Consider the following 22,447-nt stretch of genomic DNA (forward strand, 5'->3'; position numbering starts at 1 on the left):
ATAGAACTTTTATAATTTTTATTGATTGCCTGTAAGGTTGTTTTCCTCATACTCTACTTTCCATTTGTATTGGTTTGAAATTCACTCAAAGTGCATAATATGCATGCAGGTCTGTAAGATATGGCTTATGCATAATAAATACAGAAGATTCAGAGCAGGGGCGATTTCAGCATCCCTTTGGAATACTTTGTGCTTTAAGACTGTCTGCACATGACGCTGTATTTACCACTGAATAGTCCATTGAATCTTCTTGGTTTATATCACGCACTGAAGACGTACAATGACAGGAACACAATGCAATAATGGCAGTTCTTAGAAGAAGACGGGGTCACCATCACATGTCTGCACCTTAGGATATATTCAACAAATAGCCATTTTTACACCATTGCTTGAACTAGTTTTAATGAAATATCTTGAATTACAAGCAATACAACCAAGATGAAGATTCTGCTTACATAATTTATATCATAATCCTTGATATATTTTTTTTTATTCTGTAGGCAAACAGTGCTTGGTGTTTTTCTGGTGACTAACAGCTGTCAAATAAACATTCAGAAATTAAAAAGAATAATACAAAAGTAATAGAAATAATAAAAAAATCACTGCATGATTATTACATATGACATTGATTTGATGTTGAACTTTGACTGAGGAAATGTCTGTAGTTCAAATTAGCTGTACAGTTTCTTTAAGTGTCCAACATTGAGAGGCTTTTCTTGTTAATATTGTGATTCATAGTGAAACAGAAGACACCGTAAGGCCTGTGGTGAGTTTCAGAACATTTAGAAACATCGAAACAAAGTGGTTAGCTGTGAAAATATATTTGCTTTCTAACTATCAGTTAAACTTGTGATTTGGCCAGATTTTAAGCGTCGTTCCAAATCACAGTGGATGCACAAAGGAATCAACTGAGTACTGTGAATGGAAGAGTCATGTGTTTTAGTGACACTTAAGGATACATTCTAAGCAGCAAGCAATCCCAAAGATCACAGTGTTTGTCAGCAGATATTTATGAGATAATTGGCTGTCTTACATTGTTTGCATGTTTTTCTTTTCCCCCTCTTCCTCAGGTTGGCATAGCGATGGGGAGTCGCTTTCAAAGTGAGGTGGGCCCGCCAACCACCGTCTCATCGCAGCCTGCCCTCTGTGGGCAGGACAACAGGAGAGGTCCAAATATGTCACTCTATACTAGCAACATCATTATAATCACCTTATGTTAGCTGTTTGATAGAGACAGTTCTATGTTTGTGCGGTTCCTTATGTTAATGTTTATCTCTCAACAGAGATATCAAATGCCTGGAATTGTCTGAATCAGACCAAGGCTGCCGTGAGTATTTGTTTTAACCTGTGTTTCAGGTGCTGGGCTACTTATAATACAAAATAAAGCCTGATACCTTCAGATGTTTGTTACATACAGGAATTATGTTATTAATTGAGTTCTAAAGAAGCCCTGTTATAACAAGTATCTCATACAGAGATCAAGAAGACATGATTAAAAAACTTGAACCAGACTATATTTAGTCTGAGATACACCTTGTAGGTTTGATATATTTGTAGCTTTAATCACATGAGTGCTTGACTGTATGGTTAACTGTGGTCTCAGTTACGGCACATTGAGAATCGTCTGGAGGCTGCACCAGGCAGTGGAGTGCTTCTGGATGTGGTGCTCGACACAAAGAAAGCAACTGTTAGCGGCAGTCGGAAAATAAGCCGCAGAGGTGAGACAGACACATCCTCTGTAACGTGCACACACACAGGCAAAACACATATCCCTGTGCTTCTTTAGGTGTTTTAAATGTCACCTGTAATATTGTATTGGACCAAACCAGTAGCAACATGAAGAGGAATGTCTGGATTGCCTATATGTTTGTTTTGTTTGTAATTATTGAAGCAAGCTGGTTTTAAGATGACATGGTTTTAAAATATATATATATATATATAATTATTTGTATGTGAGGTCATCATTAAATACTTGTATAGCTTGTGTTATGCTCTTGGCTGATATTTTAATCCAGGATGTATGAAATGATTCGCTTTTATATAAATATGTAGAAATAGATATACTGTATATGAGTGTATAAATATAAAAAATAAATCTAGAAGATATATGGGTAGGTGCCCTTTAAGTAGTGACATGCTATACAAAAATTATTTTAAACAGATTTTGTTTTCTATTTAATACTTTTAAAATTATTTTATATGCAAGAGATTTAATAAAATATTTATTCTTAAAAATAATTTGTCACACTATAGGACTATTTAAGTGAACTGCAAAAAGCTAAAAGTTGATTTAAATGGTGAAAACTTGAAATGCTTACAGCACCCAAAATATACACTTCCCATATAGGTAAAACTTAAAGGGATCACCCAAAAATGAAAACTCTCCCATCATTTACTCACCCTCATGATATTCCAAGTGTGTATGAGTTTCATTTTTCAGCAGAACACATTTGAAGAAAAATATCTTAGCTCAGCAGGTCCTTAAAATGCAAGTGAATGGAAATTTCTCTTTTGAAGCTCCAAAAATCAAAGGCAGTCAGTTTAAACATCATCCATACCACTCCAGCAGTTAAATTAATGTCTTCTAAAGCAATACGATCACCTTTGTTGTGAAATATATCAATATGTAAGTACTTTTTATCTATAAACCATCGTTTCCAGTAAGCTTCAGGAGAGGGCTGAGTTCACACGGTCTCTCGTGTGACGTATTTGCGTTGCCATTTTACGGATGTAATCTCACATTCTCCACTCGGTTGAGACATCTAGGATAAGCACATTAATGCATCATTGTGAGTTAACAATAAGATACAAATAGAGGTATAAACCAAAACCAACTAAGCTTCTGTACAGCATTCCTCCTACTCGGTTGTAAACAAAGCTGCTCTTCCGGGTGTGTCGCACGTGCGTCAGTTCTCGCGTCTCACATGCCAATGCGATTATGTCACGCACATACCGCTGCTGACTGGAAGCGATGGATTATAGTTAAAAAGTACTTCAGATTTTATCAGAACAATACAACATAATTTTTTTCGTGTATTTCATACAGATGGGCATCGTGTGGAGGAATGTGGGTCCAAGTCCAGAACACCGAGTCGGCGTAGTCCAGACCAAAGTTCACGCAGTCCGCTGAGGAACAGCACTATGGACAACAATGCCAGGAAGCCCAGTGCCGTAGAATTCAGAGAACCACTTGCTTCATACAGGTAAAAGTCACAAATATTAAATGACGAGGAACCACCGCTTCTGCTTCTATAGTTCTGACAATCAGCGCACATGTAGTTGACACTCTCCTTCAGTTCCGCTTGTTATGCTTTTTACGTTTCCAGCTGGGTTATACTGATTTTTGTATATTTTAAAACCTCTAAAGTGCTCGTCAATGTGAACTGCATTTGCCTGGTTTTTATAGAGAACCATCTCCGCTGCCAATGTCCCAGATACACTCTGAACCTGACCCCCAGCTACCAGTGGAGGTCGGGGTCTCTCAGTCGGACTCTGCCCTGAGCCGACTGGTCTATCAGCGTGATACCCGTGACATGCAGACGACAGAACTGGACAGCACACACTCCTCAGCTGTTGACAACACATCTGTTCGCTACCTCAATGATTGTTCTGCTCTCAACGCAATTCACCAGCCTGACCAAGCCACAGCGGGATCAGAGGTCAAGCTGAGAACACACTTGCAAGCTGAGACATCTCAGAGTTCCCTGACGTCCAGCCCGGGTTCAGTCGCGGCTTCACAGCGGCTAGAGAACCTACGACGACGGCAACCAGACGATAAACTGGAAAAGCTGAAAGAGCGAATCCGCAGACAGAGGGAACATCTGGAGGAGACAGCGGAGAGAAACAATCTTCTGGGATACCTGGAGCAGCCTGTGGGAATTGGGGCGGCAGGACACAGTACCACTGCACCCACTGCTAAAGTTCGGAAAGTGGCCCTGGCCCCTCCGGGACCCATTTATAAAGGTAATATGACTTCAGAGAGGAAAGGTGAAACTTGGCCTAGTAACCTTAAGGTGGTAAATTCAATCCCTATAGAGGGCAATCCATGATTATCACCATTTACCCCTGTTTAAGGCACCTAGCTTCAGGTTGCTCTTCTAGCTCTGTCCCTGTGATAAGTTTATTGTATGATACTTGGAATTAAAGCATCAGATAAATGTTTTATGAGCTTGTCAAGTGAGTGGAAGCTCACTGACGTGTTTTTCCGATATCTAGGCTTCAACACAAGTGAGACTAAAATTCGCACACCTGATGGGAAAGTGTGGGCCCAAGAGGACTTCCAGAACTTAAGCAGGGAAATATACAAAGACTTGAAACAACAACTCACAGGTATACATACTTATAAAAATGTTGTAATGTCTTAGTCACAGCTGACTGTTGTCATCTCTAAAGCAGCACTGATGATAAAAATGTATCTAATCCCTCTACTGAGTCAGGCTGTAGGATGAGTAAGGAACATGCATTAGGCCAGTGTTACTGTTATACCCACCACTGAATGCCTCTTAAAAGAAAACACAAATTCATGTATTTGTATTTTATACACCTGGAATCAAAACCACATTGCAGTATGTTAAGGAAGCATGAAAGAAACAAACCGGTCTTGCAATGCTGACTTATGCGTAAAAAAATTGCTCTAAGATTCCAGGCACACTGCCACAGCCATAGTTACCATGTCAGCCCTGATGGTTCTTAAGAGTTTTATTAAAGTTTATATGAAAGGATTGCATCAGTTTGTTTAAAAATAGTTCTTTGGAATAGCTTTGTGAAACAAGGTCATATATAATAAGCAAAAAAATGCAGTTAATCTCCCTGCTTGTCTGCAGATTTGAAATGCTGTCATTAAAGAGGCCATAGTCTGCATTTTTGGAACATTTTATTTTTTCTCTAATGTCACTCAAGATTTCTTGCATCACATTTAGTTTTAATACTATATGTATTACATTTCATTTTATATTACATTATTTAAAAAAAATATATTAATAATATAATTATTTTAAGAGCAAGTTTAATCTGCATGGGTAGCTCAGCAAGGAAAGACGCTGACTATCAAACCTGGAGTCGCAATTTTGCAAGCAATTCCTAAGCAAGCAATTGGCCCGGTTGCTAGGGTGGGTAGAGTCATGTTGGGTTAACCTCCTCATGGTCACTATGTGGTTCGCTCTCGGCAGGGCACGTGGTGAGTTGTGCGTGGATGCCGCGGAGAATAGTGTTAAGCCTCCACACGTGCTAGGTCTCCACGGAACGCACTCAACAAGCTACATGATTAGATGCGCAGATTGACTCAGATGCAGAGGCGACTAAGATTTGTCCTCCACCACCCAGAATGAGGCGAGTCACTATGCCACCACGAGGACGTAGAGAGCGTTGGGAATTGGGCATGCCAAATTGGGTAGAAAATGGGAGAACCCCCCCTTGTCAGTATTGGAGTCACTGTTTTAAGTGATTGTAATTTAAGTGTTTGATGTGAAATTAGTGTAATTAACAGTATCACACTCATTTGTCTCTCCCTGTCTCTTCACAGCAGAGAGTGCAAAACCAAAAAAGAGGCCTGCAGAACGAGAGAGGGTGAAGGAGAAGAAACCATCCAAGCCTGTGAGAAAAGTGCACAGATCTTCCTCCGCACCAGACTCCAATGCTAAACCAGGTCTCTTCTCTGTCCTTAAAAGCAAATAACCGTATCTTGTTTAAGCAAATGATATTGAAATTCATAATTAGAAAATACATTTTATATTGTAGAAGAGTTACATAGGAAGTTTACATGCACTTGAAAATTTGCAATTTGGGATAGGCATCCACAAGTGACTAGTTGATTAGTGAGATTATCAGCAACGAGCGTTTTGAAGTAAAAAAAAACAAAAAAAAACTTCTAAAAACGTGTCCCCTACATTCTGTTCGATTCCATAGCACTCTATCCAGCATTTTTGGAGCACAAGTAAATTCCCCTAAAAAATTGTCTATTTGGGGTCAGGTGAAACCGAAACCAGCCTAATTAAACAGACCTTAAAGTGATACTTCACCCAAAATTAAAATTCTCTCATAATTTACTCACCCTTATCCCAGATGTGCATGAATTTCTTTATTCTGCAGAACACAAATAACATTTTTTAGAAGAATATCTCCGCTCTGTTGGTCTATTCAATGCAAGTGAATGGTGGCTGGAAAACTCAAGGTCCAAATATCACATAAAGGCATCATAAAAGTAATCAATAGTTGTTTTGATTACTTTTAATCAAAATATTAAATAAATAGTTGTTTATTTAATGTATTCTGAAGCGATCCAGTTTGTTTTGGGTGAGAACAGTCCAAAGCAAAACTCCTTTTCCACTATAAATCTTGACAGCAGTCTCCTTGGCTATCGTGATTTTAAACTCAGTTACACTTCCTATAGTGCCATCAATCGCTCTGCGCATGCATCAAGAACTAGGAAGTGTAATTGAGCTTGAAATCATGATCGTGGCTAGAGACTGCAATGGCAAGATGTACGGTGAAAAAGGAGTTATAATTTGGTTTGTTCTCACTTCAGAAGACATTTTGTGTTGTGCATAAGAAAAAAGTTATACACATGTTGAATGGCATGATGTGAGAATTAAAAATGTTCAAGCCTAATTAGTCAGCTAGCTGTTCAAGCTACCCACTAATTAGTCAATTTTGAAAATATATGTTTTGCGCATTCCCTTGTACAAATTTAACTAAATCCACAAGCATGCCCATAAACTGTGCTGATTTGCTGGCAGCCCAGTGTGAGCCTCTCTTGACCTGTTAGTATCACAGTGCCCTGTTCTGTGCTGTGCGTTCCTGGAAACAAACTTCTGTGTTAATGTCTGCCCACAAGCACAAGCTGTTATCACCACAGAAATGTCCAGAATGTCTAGCATGAAGATTAACAGGATGGTTGCTGCAACACTCACACAGGAATGCTTGATACATCCCTGCTTAAACTGTTCTGGCCTCGTTGAATGCTGTAGAGGTGTCACTCTTTCAACCTGTGTGTGTCTAAAGGTTTGGCTATACTTGCGATGGCCAACATTTTTTTATACATCCTCACAAATGTAACGAAATCCTACTTGTGAGTACATTTGAAGTGGCCCTTACTATTTCAAATTCTCAATGTGGCCAAATATTGGTTTGTTTAGTCTTCTTTGATATCAACAGCAATCTGTGTGATCCTTGTGTTTAGGGCTAGGGGTATGTTTGCGGTTAAGCAAATATCGCCTCCATAAAAAAACAGTGGTGTCTATTAGATGTCTTCACTAATATAGTGGAACCAACATGTGTGTGCTTGCAAGCAACAGGAGAAACGAGTGAAATCTTATTATATTTTTGATTATGAAAGCAAACATTAGTTCTCTTTAGAATGAAATGCAGTGATTAATTCTGCACATTAAGGGTCAATTATGATTTCACAATGTCTGTTTTATTAAATGTTAGTCGGTTGGGTTTTTTTCTCTGAAGACATCTTTGTGAATGCTATTCAGAACTGTTACTCTGTCTGTTCATTATTAGTTACTTTTGTCATACTTTCCACTGTGCCTTAATCACTCATGTTTAAAAAGTAAAGTACAAATCAATTCTGGGAACAACTGCTGTCTCAATTCATCTGCGTAATGTGTCTCCATAGCAATCAGCACGTCATCATGGCGAGATAGTCAGAAGCTGGTGAAGATGATGCTGGGTCCGGCACCACGGTTACACAAAGAGCCACGGGCACAGTCCACAGAGAGACAGACGAGAAAAGGTGAGAGGAGCGATATCTGCCATGCTCCGCCCCCATTGCCATGGTGACAACTCTTGAGCTCATCCACATCACAAATAAAACACTAATTTAGTCATTAAATATACTGTATGTATTAAATTAGCATTCAGAGTCAGAGACCACATGTTTTTAGCTTCTTGAATTTTGGATGCACAACCAAATGATAACCTTGACAGAGCTTAAGGTGTTTTAAATCATTTTAATGGCTGTAGTTTTTAAATGGATAGTTCACCCAAAGATTATCATTTGCTCACTCGCATGACGTTTCCAAACCCATATGACTTGCTTTCTTCTGTGGAACACAAAGATCAAAAATAATTATATCCTCTTTCACTTTCATTGAATGGTAAAAAAAAAAATGGTGACTGAGACTAACAGACTGCCCAATATCTCTTTTTGTTTTCCACTGAAGAAAGAAAGCCATACAGATTTGGAACAACATTAGGATGAGTGAATGATGACAGAATTTTCAGTTTTGGGTAAACTACTCTTTATAAGGTAAAAAATTAAATGGCTTTGGAGGCAATAACCAAATTATGTCCTTGACAGAGGTGTTTAAATTAGTTTAAAGCCAGTATTAAATACCACATTTGTTGCAGCAACTTGTGGACCAAGTGTCAAGTCTATTAATAAATAAAGATTCAGAGAGCATCCCTACCTCGGTAAACTTTGCTGCTCAGTGACCGTAACAAATAGGGTTTGACTTGGTGTTTCTGATTCACTGCACAATGCAAGTCAACCTAATTTCTTCTCCACAGTCGCAGGGCTGGACCCAGACTTTATTCAGGCACTCCAGTACTGATTTATTGGACTGCAGAGACAGAAATGCTTGATGCCGTATTGATTTAAACATCATATACAAGCAGCCACTGAAAAGAATGTTTTATTATTACTGTTTTTATTTTTTTCTTATTATTTCTTCAAATAATTGATATGTAACTGGAATTGATTGATATGTAATTGATATGTATCCATTTCTAACATTTGGCCTTTCAGCCTAATCTTGTTTGACTATTAAATGTTAATTTGGCTAACAGGAAAAAAAAAAGAGGCTATGGAATTTATTGATATAAAAGAAAACCTTGATGTTCATTATTATTCCAGCCAGCATTATTATTTAAACAAGATAATGTCCTGAAATTTCCTTTTTATTTCAGTTAGTCCAGTACTGACCAGCAGATAAACAATGGTCATACACCTGAATCAGTGTCAGAAATTATCTTTCCAGTTACAGTGCAATATTTGCACTCTCCATTTGTTTTTCATGGGCATTTTTTTACCTTTTATGAGGGCAATATATAAAATAAAAAAAATAAAATATATATATATATATATATATAATACAACAGTTAGTTCCGGTCCTTGAATCTGATTGGATGAGAGACATTCCATGAGCACTGATGGTCTGACACGTCAGCACTCGGGTGTGTGTGTATCCGCTTGTTTTCACGTTGTTCTAAAATAAAGTGTAAGAGCAGTGCAGTTGTGTTAAGAGTTACTATATAAGTGTCTCTTACGTGTTTTGTTTTTTTGACATTACATATGTTAGCCAGCAGGTGGTGGCAAAAGAAAATTTTTGTGTGTAATATGAGCCAGTTAGGTGACGTGAAGTGAATTCGCATCATTCATTGTTTACACACAACAGCTCTTCTTGATCGCTGCTATTAAAACTATACGACAAAGCTAGAAAATAGCTTTAACTGCTTAAAACTAACAGCTTCAGCATTAAGGCTCATCACAGCTGAGAGACACAACAGACACATTAATTACAGAACTCAAGGCGCTTGCCTTTTACTTGAGTTTCCACATTAGAGAATAAGTACTATTCAAAATGGCTGAGAAGATTGCGGTTTCTATAGTGAATTACCTGTGATTACCTATGGCACACGGCCTGCAGCCGAATCGCAGCAGTGCTGATGTAGGGCCATATCGCTCTCTTGCTCGTGTGATAATGCTTAAATATATATATACAATTGTGAAATCCTTTTAGGGTAAAGATGCTGTAAGTGATCTTAGTGGTCTCAAGCTTTCACGTGACTCAGCCGTTGAATTAGCCATGCCCCATCAATCCAAAACTCCACCCTCCAAAGATCATTTTGAGACAGAAACGGAGCAAAAGAGCAGAATTGTTAGTTCTTATGGCTGTCAAATTCAACAGTGGCACAATAGCATCTTCAGCTGACAAACATCAAGAATCGTAGCCTCAATGATCTGCTTCAAATACAACACTATGCGAACAAGCAAAATGATTCACAGTTAAAAAGTGCCAATGTAAACAACAAACAAAAATGTGTCTGCGGACAAAGTCTACAGCTGTAACAGAGACTGTAGAGATATCTCCGGAAACTTATTTCATTAATACATTTAAGGAAGTTGGAACATTTGTTGCATAAAAAAATCACTTTAAATATTTAATTTTAACCAGTTCACTAACAAGGAAAAATAGAATAGAATATTAAGACCTGTATCAGAAGTTATAAATAAAATTGAATTCATTACGAGGGCACTTTTTGCCCCAACATTATAAATTATGTGGGCATTTTTGTTACTTTCACCTGCATTTTTGCCCTGATTCCCCCCTTAATAGTAGTAGTACAGAGAATAACTTCAGTCAGGGCAGATGTCATATTTAAAGTGATGTGAATTAAAACATGGGTTGTGAAAATTATGCCTGAAGACAGAAAAACCTGTTTATCAGACTGCACTCATCCCTCATAGCTTTTCAATTGTGTTAAATTTAATAGTGAATGGAAAAAAAAGGAGAAAAAGTCTTGCAATCTATATTCTCTTATCATTTGCAACATCTTTTCTAGCAGGCCCTGTCCCTCGCTCCATCTCCGATACCCGTCTGGAGCGGACATGCCGTTCACGACCCAACAGTACAGAACGATCTTGCAATCACATGCTTCCTGAGGATCCAGCTGGACCCTTCAGATCAGCAGTTGGAAATAGAGGAAAGTCTTCCAACACAGACCTACTTTCAGTTGACATCCGTGGAATATTAGATGACCTGCAGTTGGAGGAGGGCAGCAGGAGGGAACCGGTTCCCAGCACCAGAGTCCGTGCCTCAGCCCGAGCTTCCCGCAGTGCCAGTCCTGCCAAAACTACCAAGATGGTAGAGCCCCCAAAGCAGCCTGTGCCAAAGAAACGTCACTATGACGCAGAGGCGGTGCGGATGTACATCACTTTAAAGCAGGAAGAGCGTAAGAAACGGCAAGCAGAGGAAAGGAAGTCTCAGAGAGAGGAGGAAGAGAAGAAGAATAAACGCCTGCAGGAGCTCTACAGAAGACAGCGATCAGGGACCACAAAGGCCCCGGTGGCACCTGAAGGGCCAATAAAGAAGCGGCTGCAGGAAACATACACCAAACTACTTTTGGAACAGACACAGTATGGAGGAGAGTTCAGCACTGCTGCTGGAACAAACATCAGCCAGCAGGTGAATATACTCCCAATGCATTCAACATTTTCTACAGCAATTTTTTTGTAAAATAACCTGTTGAAGTTCTGAAGTTATGCTGGATGGTTTTAAGCTTTTTGAGATTATTGGCATTGGTTTCTGTGTGTGCCCACTTGGTTGATTAACAGAAGCATTAGCTCTCTCCTTTGTGTCAATTTTAGGGAAGTGCAAACTACATGAACAGCATTGCTCTGCAAGCTGTCAGCAGTAAAAAAAAAAAAAAAAAAAAAGATCAGATCAGATCAGATGTTGAATCTCATCATTTTAAAGCACCACTGCAAAGTTATTTAATAAAGATGTATCTAATTACTCTAGTCGATCTCACTAATCGGTTCATGGACAACTATTTAAAGGAATATTCTGGGTTTAGCCAATTTTACATCTTCGTTGCTATGATGATGTGAACGCACATTTTTTTTTTTTTGACAAGAATTCATGTTAGAGCTTTTATAAAAGTAGAAGCTTCACATTTCTGCCTTTTTTTAAACCCTTTAAAAATTGGCCCCATTCACTTCCATTGTAAGTGCCTCACTGTAACCTTGATTTTTGCTTTTTCAAAGAAAAGGAGGGACGAGTCAAAGATCTTTTGTGCAAATCAACATTATGCAACAAATGCTGTCGATTGAGCTAAACTTCTATTGAACCCGGAACATTCCTTTTAATTAGTGGATCATCCTGCCCATCTCTAGCCCATTTCAAAATATTCTGACATCCTGGTCAATTGATAATACAAATTTGTTTTATTTCAGATATTTCTGACTTTATTGTTATGTTGTTGTTATTGTAATAGATTGATATTTGCTCTCATTAAATTTTATTATATGTCATTTTATTGGCCATTGGGCACCCTAGTCTCTTGATATCAGTGTTGGCCATTGAAAAATCCATGATGACAGATAGTGTTGTTTGTGTTTTGGCATTGCAGCCGAGACCAGTATACCAACCATCTGGAGAGTCAGATAAAGAAAATAAAAGACATGATCGACCTCAGAGTGCCACCTCTAGCAGTGATCTCTCGCTTACGGGGCAATGCCAGCCACCTTTCTCCAGGTAAAATGCACACTGAATCTCATTAATTATTTCCACATTCATAACCATGAAAATCTTATTATCTTTTACATGAACACCAATTAGAAAACATTGCTTGTGTTTCCACCAAATCCATTTGCATTCAACTGCATTGAACAGTTAATGAAATTTCCACTTCCCTTAAAAAGGAAGTCATTTTTATTTCTTTACACAGAAATCATTTCAAAAAGTATTTCAAGTAGTTGAAGAATAAGAATAGATTAATTCCTTAGCCTAGTGCTTGGAAAGAAGTGTTTGTTGCCTGCCCACATCGGTTTCCATGGCCACTTCTAAGTGCATGTAGTTAGTTGAGTCTGCTACATGTTGAGATTTGGATACCAGGAAGTTCCTGAACAGCTTTTTAAATGTAACAAAATGGCATTTGAACACCTGAAACTCCTTAACGATTTATTTTGGTGAGATTACTTAATGTAATGCTTTGTGAAATATTTGTAATATATGTTCTGATTTCCATAATGTTAAAGGAAAAGTCCTCCCAAATATGAAAATAAATATGAAAATATTTTACTCAACCTCATTTTGTTCCAAACCTGTATGACTATGATATCTTTTGTGGAACACAAAAGGTGTTAGGCAGAATGTTAGGAACCAAATCCTGCTTCTCTTGCATTTTATGGGGGAAAAAGCTGTCAACACAACTTTCTTAAAAAAAATCAGATTTGGAATGACATGGGGGAGTGTACATTTTTTTTTTAATCCATTAGAGGCTTTACATTTATTTTGTCAAATAAGAAGTAGAATTTAATGAGGCATTGGCATGTATTTTTTTTGTAGGAATGAGTTGGGATTTGCAGGTTCGCCCTGGCTCCAGTCTGATCAACGTAGCCCTGCTCTAATCAGAGGCATCAACTCGCTAGCACCCCCCTCTGGCCACATCTTTTCTCAGCTCTTAGAACTTGATCCAGAACTGTCCGGACCTGAAAGAGAATCCAGAACTGCATCTGTTGCACCTTCAGTCGTATCTCGCAAAATGAGCCGCATTGAGGCTCTGAGGGCCACCGCTGCCTCTCTTTCTAACCGCATAGAGAGCGAGGCACGCAAGCTAACAGGTGTCGGAATTAACTACGGTTGTGCCAGGGACACAGGCACGGGTCTTTCGATCCCTAACGATAACTGCTGGGCTAAGCCTGTCAGTCCGCCAGTCAGAGAAAATCAGACCGATTCTGATGACCTGGTTGAGAGGCTTCAGAGGCTCCTTGCTGCAGGTCAAAGCACCTATGATGACACCCTACCAGGTGTTGGCAACCTGCACAGCTTTAGGAAAAGAACTGAGGGTGTATACAATCCCTATTCAGCACCTGCTGTGTCCGGCCTCACTTCTAGTAACATACACAAGGCCAAATCTCCTCCAAAGCCTCTAGTCAAGGAAGTTGTGCTTGACTCAAGTGGAGGTTCCATCAGTGAGGGTCCTCTGTTGAGTGAGGGCAGTATTTCTGATGACGAAGATCTCCAAGAGCTGCCAAAATCCAGTTGCAGATACAGTGCAGCCCAGTATGGAGACAGTTTGAACCCAATTTCACGCTTCCAGAAAGAGGCAGAGAAGCACTTGCCCTTTAGTCCATCAAGTCTGCTACGAGAGAGCAACGGACCATGGGAAGAATTGGCCAAGGGAAGCCCACACAGTGTAATCAATATATTCACCAAGAACATGCAGAATTATGGCAAAGGTGAAAACTTCAAAAACTTATTTGACCTGTGTTGTATAACTAACCATGTACCAGAGATATATCATTATATTTAATGAGATACAGTGAATGTTATGCATGTATTTATTTGTGAAATTCATATAAAACAAATGCATATTTTGGTTTCTTATGTTTAAGTAGCTCTTGAAGAGAGGGGAGGTAAGAGTTCCCCAGCTCTCCACTCTATTCTGTCTGCTGGCAGCTCATTGGATGGAATGGTCTATGAGGATGACTTCATTTCCTCTCGTGGCAGTAGCCAATCAGCATCCAAGAGAAGTTCTAATGGCCTCAGGTAAAGCCAATATATTTTAGTTTTCCATTTTGATATTTGTATTTGGGTGGATGGAGTTGAGCATAATACTGTGTATGGCAACGTTATATAAAAGGCTTATGTGTTTGTCTTTTTTGGAGCAGCAGGTCTTTTGAGTTATGATTGTAAACACAAGCAAAATTCTGAGAATCAACCTCAGGGGGGCAGTGTTGCTCTATCATTGTACCTTTCACAGAATAAACTTTGATTCGTGTTAAGTGGCTATATTCAAAAAGTAATACTTTTGCACACTGTATTCTCACTATTTTTCTTTAAAAAAGGGAAGTGAAACAGTAGTCATTATTTTGCTATAAACATTTTAAGCAGCACCATGCTACATTGTTTTCAATAACATGACATGTCCTCAGTTTGCATGTGAGTGGCATCCAGTTATTTTTTTTTATTGATATTTTGCCTTTTTAATTGAATTTGGATCATTTTAATCTATTGTAGTAATGTACTGTATATAATATCTATCCTTTTGACAATTCAGTCTGATGCCCTCTCTCCACAGTAACGGACACGGTGGGTTCAGTCCCTATGATGTGATGCTGAGTGGCAGATCAACACGTGATAATAGAGATGGAGAGGGATCTCACCGTTCCTCTCCACACTCGGTCAGCTCAGGCAGCAAGAGAGGTCAGATATACTCATAGACTTAGACCACAGTACCAGAAGTCCAAACACATGTCAAAACGTCATCTGTTCTTCAGTATGTGATGCAGTATAAAATCGGTTATGTCTGTTTTGAATCCTACAGCCTTAGAGAAAAGCCTGTTGGAGGGGCAGAGAAACACGTCCTCTGTAGACTCGGATCTCCCTGCTGAGGGTTTTAAGAAGAGCTTTTCGGAGAAAGCATCCAGTCGCAGCTCTCACAGGAACGTTGACACAGATGGCACACTGGGTGGAGCCTCAGCCCACTCCATCCACAGGTACGATCATTTTAACCCAGTATGGTGATCCTGTAGTTCAACTGGTACAGCATGTTTCTGTGAAATACTGATTAACGCATATGCTTATACAAAGTATACATTGTTTGAAATTCAGCTGGTTTGTAGAATAGTTGCAGAAAGCTTTTGGAGTTAAACCTGAAGTTGTTTGACATGTAGGAAACAAAAATCTGTTTTCCTGTTTAGTAGATTCAAACTTTCAATTGGGTCTAAAACTATGCTAAACAACAACCAGTACTTTTTTTGGTAACAATGATTTGTTTGTTGGTTATTCCCCAAAAAAGTTTTATTTCAACAACGCTTCATTGTGTACCTTTTTAAATACATGTTGTAATTCCAACAGTCATTTGTTAATTAAACTAATTTTGTCAGTAGAGGTTGACCGATATATCGGTTTTACTGATTAATCTGTGCCGATATTTCATATTTTTATATATATATATATATATATATATATATTAGTTTTATATAGATATATATTAGTTTTATATAGATATATATTAGTTTTATATATATATATAAAAACTAATATATATTAGTTTTATATAGATATATATTAGTTTTATATATATATAAAAACTATCCGCACAGATTCATATATATAATTTTTTTTTTTTAATTTTGGTTAAACAGTAAACTGCATCTGAGATTGTATTCTTTCAGGACTCTTTGTCTGTGCCGGTCATAGTAAGAAAATGATGTTTGTTTGTTTGTTAAACGTAAAATGGATTTTAAAAACTGTCAGCTAATGAATCGGTTATCTGCCTTTCCCATCCCCTTAGTTATCGGTATGGGCATAATCCACATACCGATAACGGTCAACCTCTAATTGTCACAACCCTCAAGTACACATCACATTTACAGTTCTTGGCTCATTTGAAGATGAAAATATTTTGCAGTACAGTGGTCTCAGAACTAACTGACTCACTCAGAGTTCAAGACTATCCTATTCATTAATTAGAAGAGAACGACTCATTTTATTCTTTCATAAAGTTCAGAGTATTGTTTATAAACTGACATTGCTGGTCATATTCTGGTAATTATAGCATACAAGAAGTACAGTGCAACAGAAAGATGCAGAAAACATTGATATTAAGCACTTTGTAAAACAATATAAATAATATTCTAATGTGTCCTCACTGGATAAATCTGATAAAACCACATTGATGCAAATAAAGCCTTAGCGTTTAATAACTGTCACAATTTTTTGGTGTTGCATTTGCCACTATATCAAGTCTGAGGCCCTGTGAAGGCACTGTATGTTGCTTTAAATTAAAGTGCTTGCCAAATAATAAATGTAAACCCCCTACTGATTTATGAATGGAACAGCCTGTTGCATGTATGTCATGCTATTTTTGAAGCGTTGCAGTCTTAAAGAGATACAAGTTAAAAAACTTTTCTTTGAAGTATGTAACTAGTGCAATCATCTCATTATCTTTCTGCTAGTCTGCAAGTCATCAGAAATGAACTCGGACATATGAAAATAGGCTGTTTAAGACCGGAAATATCTTTAAACATGATGTCCACAGTGCTCCTGTTTATCATAATTAAGACAGCCCTACACAGAGGTGCCAAGAGTCAATACTAGCGCTGCTATATGTGCAGTGCTCGGTCAGCTATAGCTCTTCAGAAAACGAGGCGGGAGGCAGCATACACACACTGGCTCTTTGTTCAGTCAGTTATCTGTGCTGCAGGTCAGGCTCATTGCCAATGAGATATTTTTCTCCCAAGTGACATTCGAGCCTCCCTGTGGCATTTGTTGAAGCCCATGAGTCAGATTCCTCTCATGCCTTGCCTGTTCAGCATTCAGAGAGCCATATCTTTCAGAGCTGTGGTCTCTGGGTGGGTATATCCAGCAGCACATAGATTTAGCTGGATTAGCATAAGATTAATGGTTACCCCCATCATCAGCACACTTTCCAGACCCCCTCACCATACCCTAGCTGCACAAAATCCTCATTGTTTGGGATTAAGGATATTTAAAACTTTTAACTTTCTATTTGAGGGGTGGGGCCTGGGTAGATCAGCGAGTATTGATGCTGACTACCACCCCTGGAGTCACAATTTCGAATCCAGGGTATGCTTAGTGACTCCAGCCAGGTCTCCTACCTAAGGAACCAAATTGGCCCGGTTGCGAGGGAGGGTAGAGTCACATGGGGTAACCTCCTTGTGGTCACAATTAGTGGTTCTCACTCTCAATGGAGTGGAGAGTGAGAGAGTAGCATGAGCCTCTACATGCTGTGAGTCTCTGTGTTGTCATGCACAACGAACCACGTGATAAGATTCACGGATTTTCTGTCTCAGAAGCAGAGACAACTGAGACTTGTCCTCCGCCACCCGGATTGAGGTGAGCAACCGCACCACCACGAGGACCTACTAAGTAGTGGGTATTCCAAATTGGGTAGAAAAGGAGATAAAAAAAATTGCTTTTTGAGGGGCCTTGATCCATTAGAGGTTTTTCTTGTTTGTCATCATTCAGCTCCACGGTCGTTCTGTGTAAAGAGTTTTTAGCAAGTCAAGATTGTTTCTTTTGACAACTTTTTTGAAAATGTTTTAAAAGATGCATTTTCACTTATAAAAAAGTCAGCATGAAATTAAAATAAAGTTTATTTACTTAATATTAGGGATGGGCAATATTCAGACAACTGTTAAGTTTCACGGACTCGGGATTAAATAATGTTTTATTGCAATAGATGTGCAAATACATACAAACACTTTTAAAAATAGCAGTACATAACGTGCACACTGAGCTATGAGTCTAAATGGCACAATACAGAACATAGATCTTCAAATGATAAAATCACTCACACTAAAGTCAAACTAAAATCAGTATGCTGTCACTACCTGTATCATAGTTTCTTAACCAATAGAAAATGCATAATTTAAGTGCCAAATCTGATATGAGCTCTCATGTGAATGAATCCACAATGCTGCGTGCGGTATATTAGCCTTTTCGGGATGCTTTGATTTTTAAATGGGCTAACATTGAACTTGTCGAATTGTACGCAATTATGCACACCAGAGCAAAAGATAGAAAACATTGGCCTACTGTTTGTCAAGAACTAAAACTTTGCTAGGCAAAAACCAAATCTGGAATGGTGTGTAAAAGTCACATGAAATCTTTTTTGCATCCTGTACTACTTCAGAATGTTGAACTTTGTGACATCTGCAATAAAAAACTAGACCCAGTGCAACAAGTGAAACACAGTTGTCTTGAGATGCACTTCAAAAATAATTTTTATAAAAGGAGTTATACAAAATCGTGTATAACACTGAGGCATTAATATTTTTGAACATTTAAAATGCTCACTGTTTCAAAAGAATAGCCAGAGGACATAAACAACATGCGTGTAAACGTGATTTTAGTGTGATAAAATCGCTTACTTTCCTTTTCTGTATAAAGTTCACTACATTGCCATGATGATGTAATGTCAACAAATCCTAAAATCCTAAACTTTTACAGCTCAAATAAGAGTTTTGACAGAAGAATTAATGTTAGTGCTTTTATAAAATTATAAGCTTTATATATTCCCAAAAGCATCTGCTTTTAAACCCCTCCAAAAATTGGCACTATACACTTCCACTGTAATTGCACTTTTCCACTGCACGTTACGGTTCGACTTGCCTCAACTCTACTCGCTTTACATTTCTGAGCTTGCTTTTCCATAGCAGTTTAGTGCCACCTCAACGTGGGTGGGATTATAGGCTGATCGTCATAGTTGTGCCGCCTCTACTGCCGTGACATCATCTTAAACACGACACAAACTGACCAAAATAATAACACAACCGCTAGCTACTAGCTCATTGTGCTGCATAAATCAGTTTTGTGATTTTACACAGGTGTAACAGTTAAATTGGCCTGATTGTTTTAAAGCAAGCATCCAGTAGCTGGTCAACTAAATAAAGTGAAGCTTTCAAGCAGAGTATATAGTAGCGTGACCATATTTTGATTACCAAAAACCAGGACACTCGGCCCGGCAATGAGATACTCAAATTTTACTCAAAGATGCCTTGTTAATTTCAATACATTTAAAGTAGGCTATGCCTCTGTATGGATAGAAAATTGTTGTTACAAAATACTATCTATCAAAGACACAAAAAAGACGGCCAGTACAGGACGTGAAAACAGGACATGTCCTGGTAAAACAGGACGTTTGGTCACCCTAGTATATAGTTAACATAACAAAATGTACCATCCTCTTTCGTGGCTGAGTCCAGGGCACACTCCCTCCCATTGCTTGCCGGTTTAGATGGCGTACATTTGGTCGAACCACTTCCACTTTTCCCTACACTGTTGGTAGGTCCGCTGGTAGCCGTATGTGGCCAACAGCTAAGACACTTGCTTAGAGACTTTTTAGATTCGATCATCACTAACGAGTGGACCATCTATCTGCACCTTGTTTATTGACCACGGCGTGGTTTTGCACACATCCATTTATTTTTTCACAATTCGAAAGTCGCGTGAACAAATTATACTGTTATCGCTGTTGCTAACTTTAAAACTAGCAAGTTGATGTCACTTGTCGGAAATACAGTGACGCTGGTAGTGACGATTCTCCTTGACCAATCAGTGAGCTGCAGCATTTTGACGTCAGAGTTAGTATCGGCTCGGCTCGCTTAGAACCGAAAAAATTTACCAGGTACTGTCCACAGTGGAAAAACCCCCAAAAAGCTAGCAGAGTCTAGTTGTACCATGCACTGGAAAAGCCTCTTAAGTGCCTCACTGTAACCTACATTTTTGCAGTTTTTTTTAAGAAAAGGAGGGATTCAGATCCGGTTCCATTTTTGGTAGCATTTCTCTGTTGACTTGTTTTTTGAATTGGTAATTCATCAATGTTTTTCATAAATTCATCAGTATTTTACTCTTCCCGTTTCTTGTTTTATAGTCTTGGCTCAGAAGGAAAGAAATCTCCCCGAAGCCCTGGTACAACTCCTGCTGCTGGTTCTCCAGCTGGATCTGGTTCTTCTCGGCTATATCCAGGTGATGGGATCCCAGTCAGAGGGTCTGTCCACGGCTCAAGCCCTCCTCACACTGCCCTGCCCAGCTCCTCCTCATCCTCCTCTTCAGCTGCCAGGGCTAAATCCAACTCCTCGCCCTATAATCAGAGCCCCCGAGCAGAACACAAGACTGCTGGTAAACAACTTTGTCTGCATTAATTATCCATCAACAACTAATCTGTCAATTAATATGGGTATGGATATCCGGTTCTGGAGAATTTCAGTATTTTAATTGGAATTCATTACTGACCACACTGTCTATCCCCCTATTATCTGCAGAGCTTCAGTTTGCACCTGGAGTCCTGCAGCAGCGTCTGTCTGCAGAGCTCAATTACCTGGATGCAGTGGAGGAGTCTGTTCGTCAGATCAGTGATGTGGAGAGAGTAAGAGGCGTGTCTCTCGCTCAGCAAGAAACAGTCTCGCTCGCTCAGATTCTGAAGGTGAGACAGGCCCCTTAGCTCAGTGATTATATGTATAACTGACTACCTGCTAGGGCTGTGCTCATGTGGCCATGTATCATGTTTTTGAGAGTGACCTTTAACCTGTGACTCTTGCAGTCCCAACAGCAGAGGCATGAGCGTGACCTGTACCTGCTTAGAATGAAGGCGGAGCAGGAAGCCCTGGAAACACAACGGGAGCTGGAAGAGAGCAGGCAGAGAGCCGCACGGGTATTTACAATCACATTCTGCTTACTTTATGCCCTCTCCAGACATGCTTTTAGTGTGGACTTATGTAGTGCTAGATTGCTATATGTGCCAAACCAGTTAACTATGACTGCAATGTTTACTATTGTTTATTATTTTATTTTGAATGCAGCCAGCGATGACAATGCATTAGAAAGATGCGTTATCTTCCTCTTTGGTGCCCAGCCCTTTTAGCTCATAACATTCATTGATATGTGTGTTTGTTTCCAGGCCCATGCAGATCTGCAGGAAAGTGTGCTCCAGTCTCAGCATCAGGCGTTAGGTTTGCATGAGGCCACAAACAAGATGATCAACCAGCAGGCTGAGGCTGCTCGCCACACAGCTGAAACAGCACGACACATTAAAGAAGTGAGCTACATATACAATACATACACTTAAACATTTCTTTACATGCTGGTAAAACCCAACAATAACAACTGTCAAGAAAAAAGATTACATACTTGTCCACTCAGAGAAGCTGAAGTGTAAACTTTATTCCCTTCATACATTGCAGCTTTCTCTTTAAAGTCAGACTGAAAGATTAAAAGTGTATATGTCTCTTTCTTGTACTCGCTCTCTATATAGATGACTGAACTGGCTCGTTCACAGATTGCTATGAGTGTTGCTGGCCCGTCTAACACGCCTTTGTATGACCAGCAGAAACAGCACAACCAAAACTTGAAACAGCACCAGCCACAACAACACATGAACGGGTAACCATTTTGGCATTCTCATATGTAATCCATCTTTTTTTATCCCATGCTGACTCCAGCTTAATAGTCATATAAGTGTTCTTCATTAAAGGAATAGTGCCCCTTAAAATCACCCTCATCTTGTTTCAAACACAACTTCCTTCTTTTTTTCTTCTGTAAAACACTAAAGGAGGTAATTTGATGAATGTCTGAGCCCATGCTTTCCATACATTGAAAGCATAAAGTGACCAGGGGCTGCCAGAGCTCTAAGAAAAGGGCCATAATTACATTCAGATGTGCCACGTGAAAGACACCCCATACTAGATTTGACATCAATGATGCTGAATTGGTTCTCTGATTAAGCTTCGGTCACACTACACTTCGTGCTCCATTCACTCCAATTCAGATTCATCCGAACTGCGAAGAGCGAAAACGCAAGAGATCAAAGAAATATCTCATTTTGCAATGGACAAAAATTAAAGTTTGTTTATTTCTGGCCTGTGAATCCATATCACAAGATGATGTGTGACCAATAGAAATTTAAAACATCACACGCTGACTTTCAATGCAAAGAATAAATAATTCAAAGCTGCAGGTGTTTATTGTTGCAGGAAATTGAGTAGACAATATATTGTAACATTTGAATACAATTTATTTATTCATTAATAATTAAATATAGTCATTAATTAAAACCTGAAGTCATCGCTCGTGACATTGTTCAAGTCCGTTGCCATGTCCAAAAATTCTGCATACTCAAAGCCTAGTGTAACCACCCCATTAATGTGCAGAAGTGAGCAGTGAATAAGAGCAACAGCGGAGGGTGGGTCTAT

At 39.0% G+C, this 22,447-nt stretch overlaps 1 protein-coding gene across 7 annotated transcripts in view; it reads left to right on the plus strand.

The window, feature by feature from the left end:
• cep350 (centrosomal protein 350) overlaps positions 1-22,447 on the plus strand; it is a 47,881-nt gene that overhangs the window by 6,358 nt on the left and 19,076 nt on the right. For 6 of the 7 annotated variants that reach the window (XM_052109052.1, XM_052109051.1, XM_052109056.1 and 3 more), the window contains 19 exons: positions 1,071-1,167; positions 1,284-1,327; positions 1,604-1,718; positions 3,047-3,203; positions 3,407-3,963; positions 4,216-4,329; positions 5,522-5,644; positions 7,619-7,735; positions 10,567-11,189; positions 12,136-12,260; positions 13,074-13,966; positions 14,126-14,276; positions 14,809-14,933; positions 15,055-15,226; positions 20,131-20,378; positions 20,522-20,682; positions 20,800-20,910; positions 21,157-21,294; positions 21,511-21,638. In XM_052109052.1, the coding sequence (XP_051965012.1) occupies positions 1,083-1,167; positions 1,284-1,327; positions 1,604-1,718; positions 3,047-3,203; positions 3,407-3,963; positions 4,216-4,329; positions 5,522-5,644; positions 7,619-7,735; positions 10,567-11,189; positions 12,136-12,260; positions 13,074-13,966; positions 14,126-14,276; positions 14,809-14,933; positions 15,055-15,226; positions 20,131-20,378; positions 20,522-20,682; positions 20,800-20,910; positions 21,157-21,294; positions 21,511-21,638 (4,187 nt within the window). In that variant the 5' untranslated portion in view covers positions 1,071-1,082. The remainder of the gene's footprint in view (positions 1-1,070; positions 1,168-1,283; positions 1,328-1,603; positions 1,719-3,046; positions 3,204-3,406; positions 3,964-4,215; positions 4,330-5,521; positions 5,645-7,618; positions 7,736-10,566; positions 11,190-12,135; positions 12,261-13,073; positions 13,967-14,125; positions 14,277-14,808; positions 14,934-15,054; positions 15,227-20,130; positions 20,379-20,521; positions 20,683-20,799; positions 20,911-21,156; positions 21,295-21,510; positions 21,639-22,447) is intronic. The other variant, XM_052109053.1, reaches the window with a different exon arrangement.

The sequence above is a fragment of the Xyrauchen texanus genome, chromosome 37 (genome assembly GCF_025860055.1).
Source record: "Xyrauchen texanus isolate HMW12.3.18 chromosome 37, RBS_HiC_50CHRs, whole genome shotgun sequence".
Lineage (NCBI taxonomy): Eukaryota > Metazoa > Chordata > Actinopteri > Cypriniformes > Catostomidae > Xyrauchen > Xyrauchen texanus.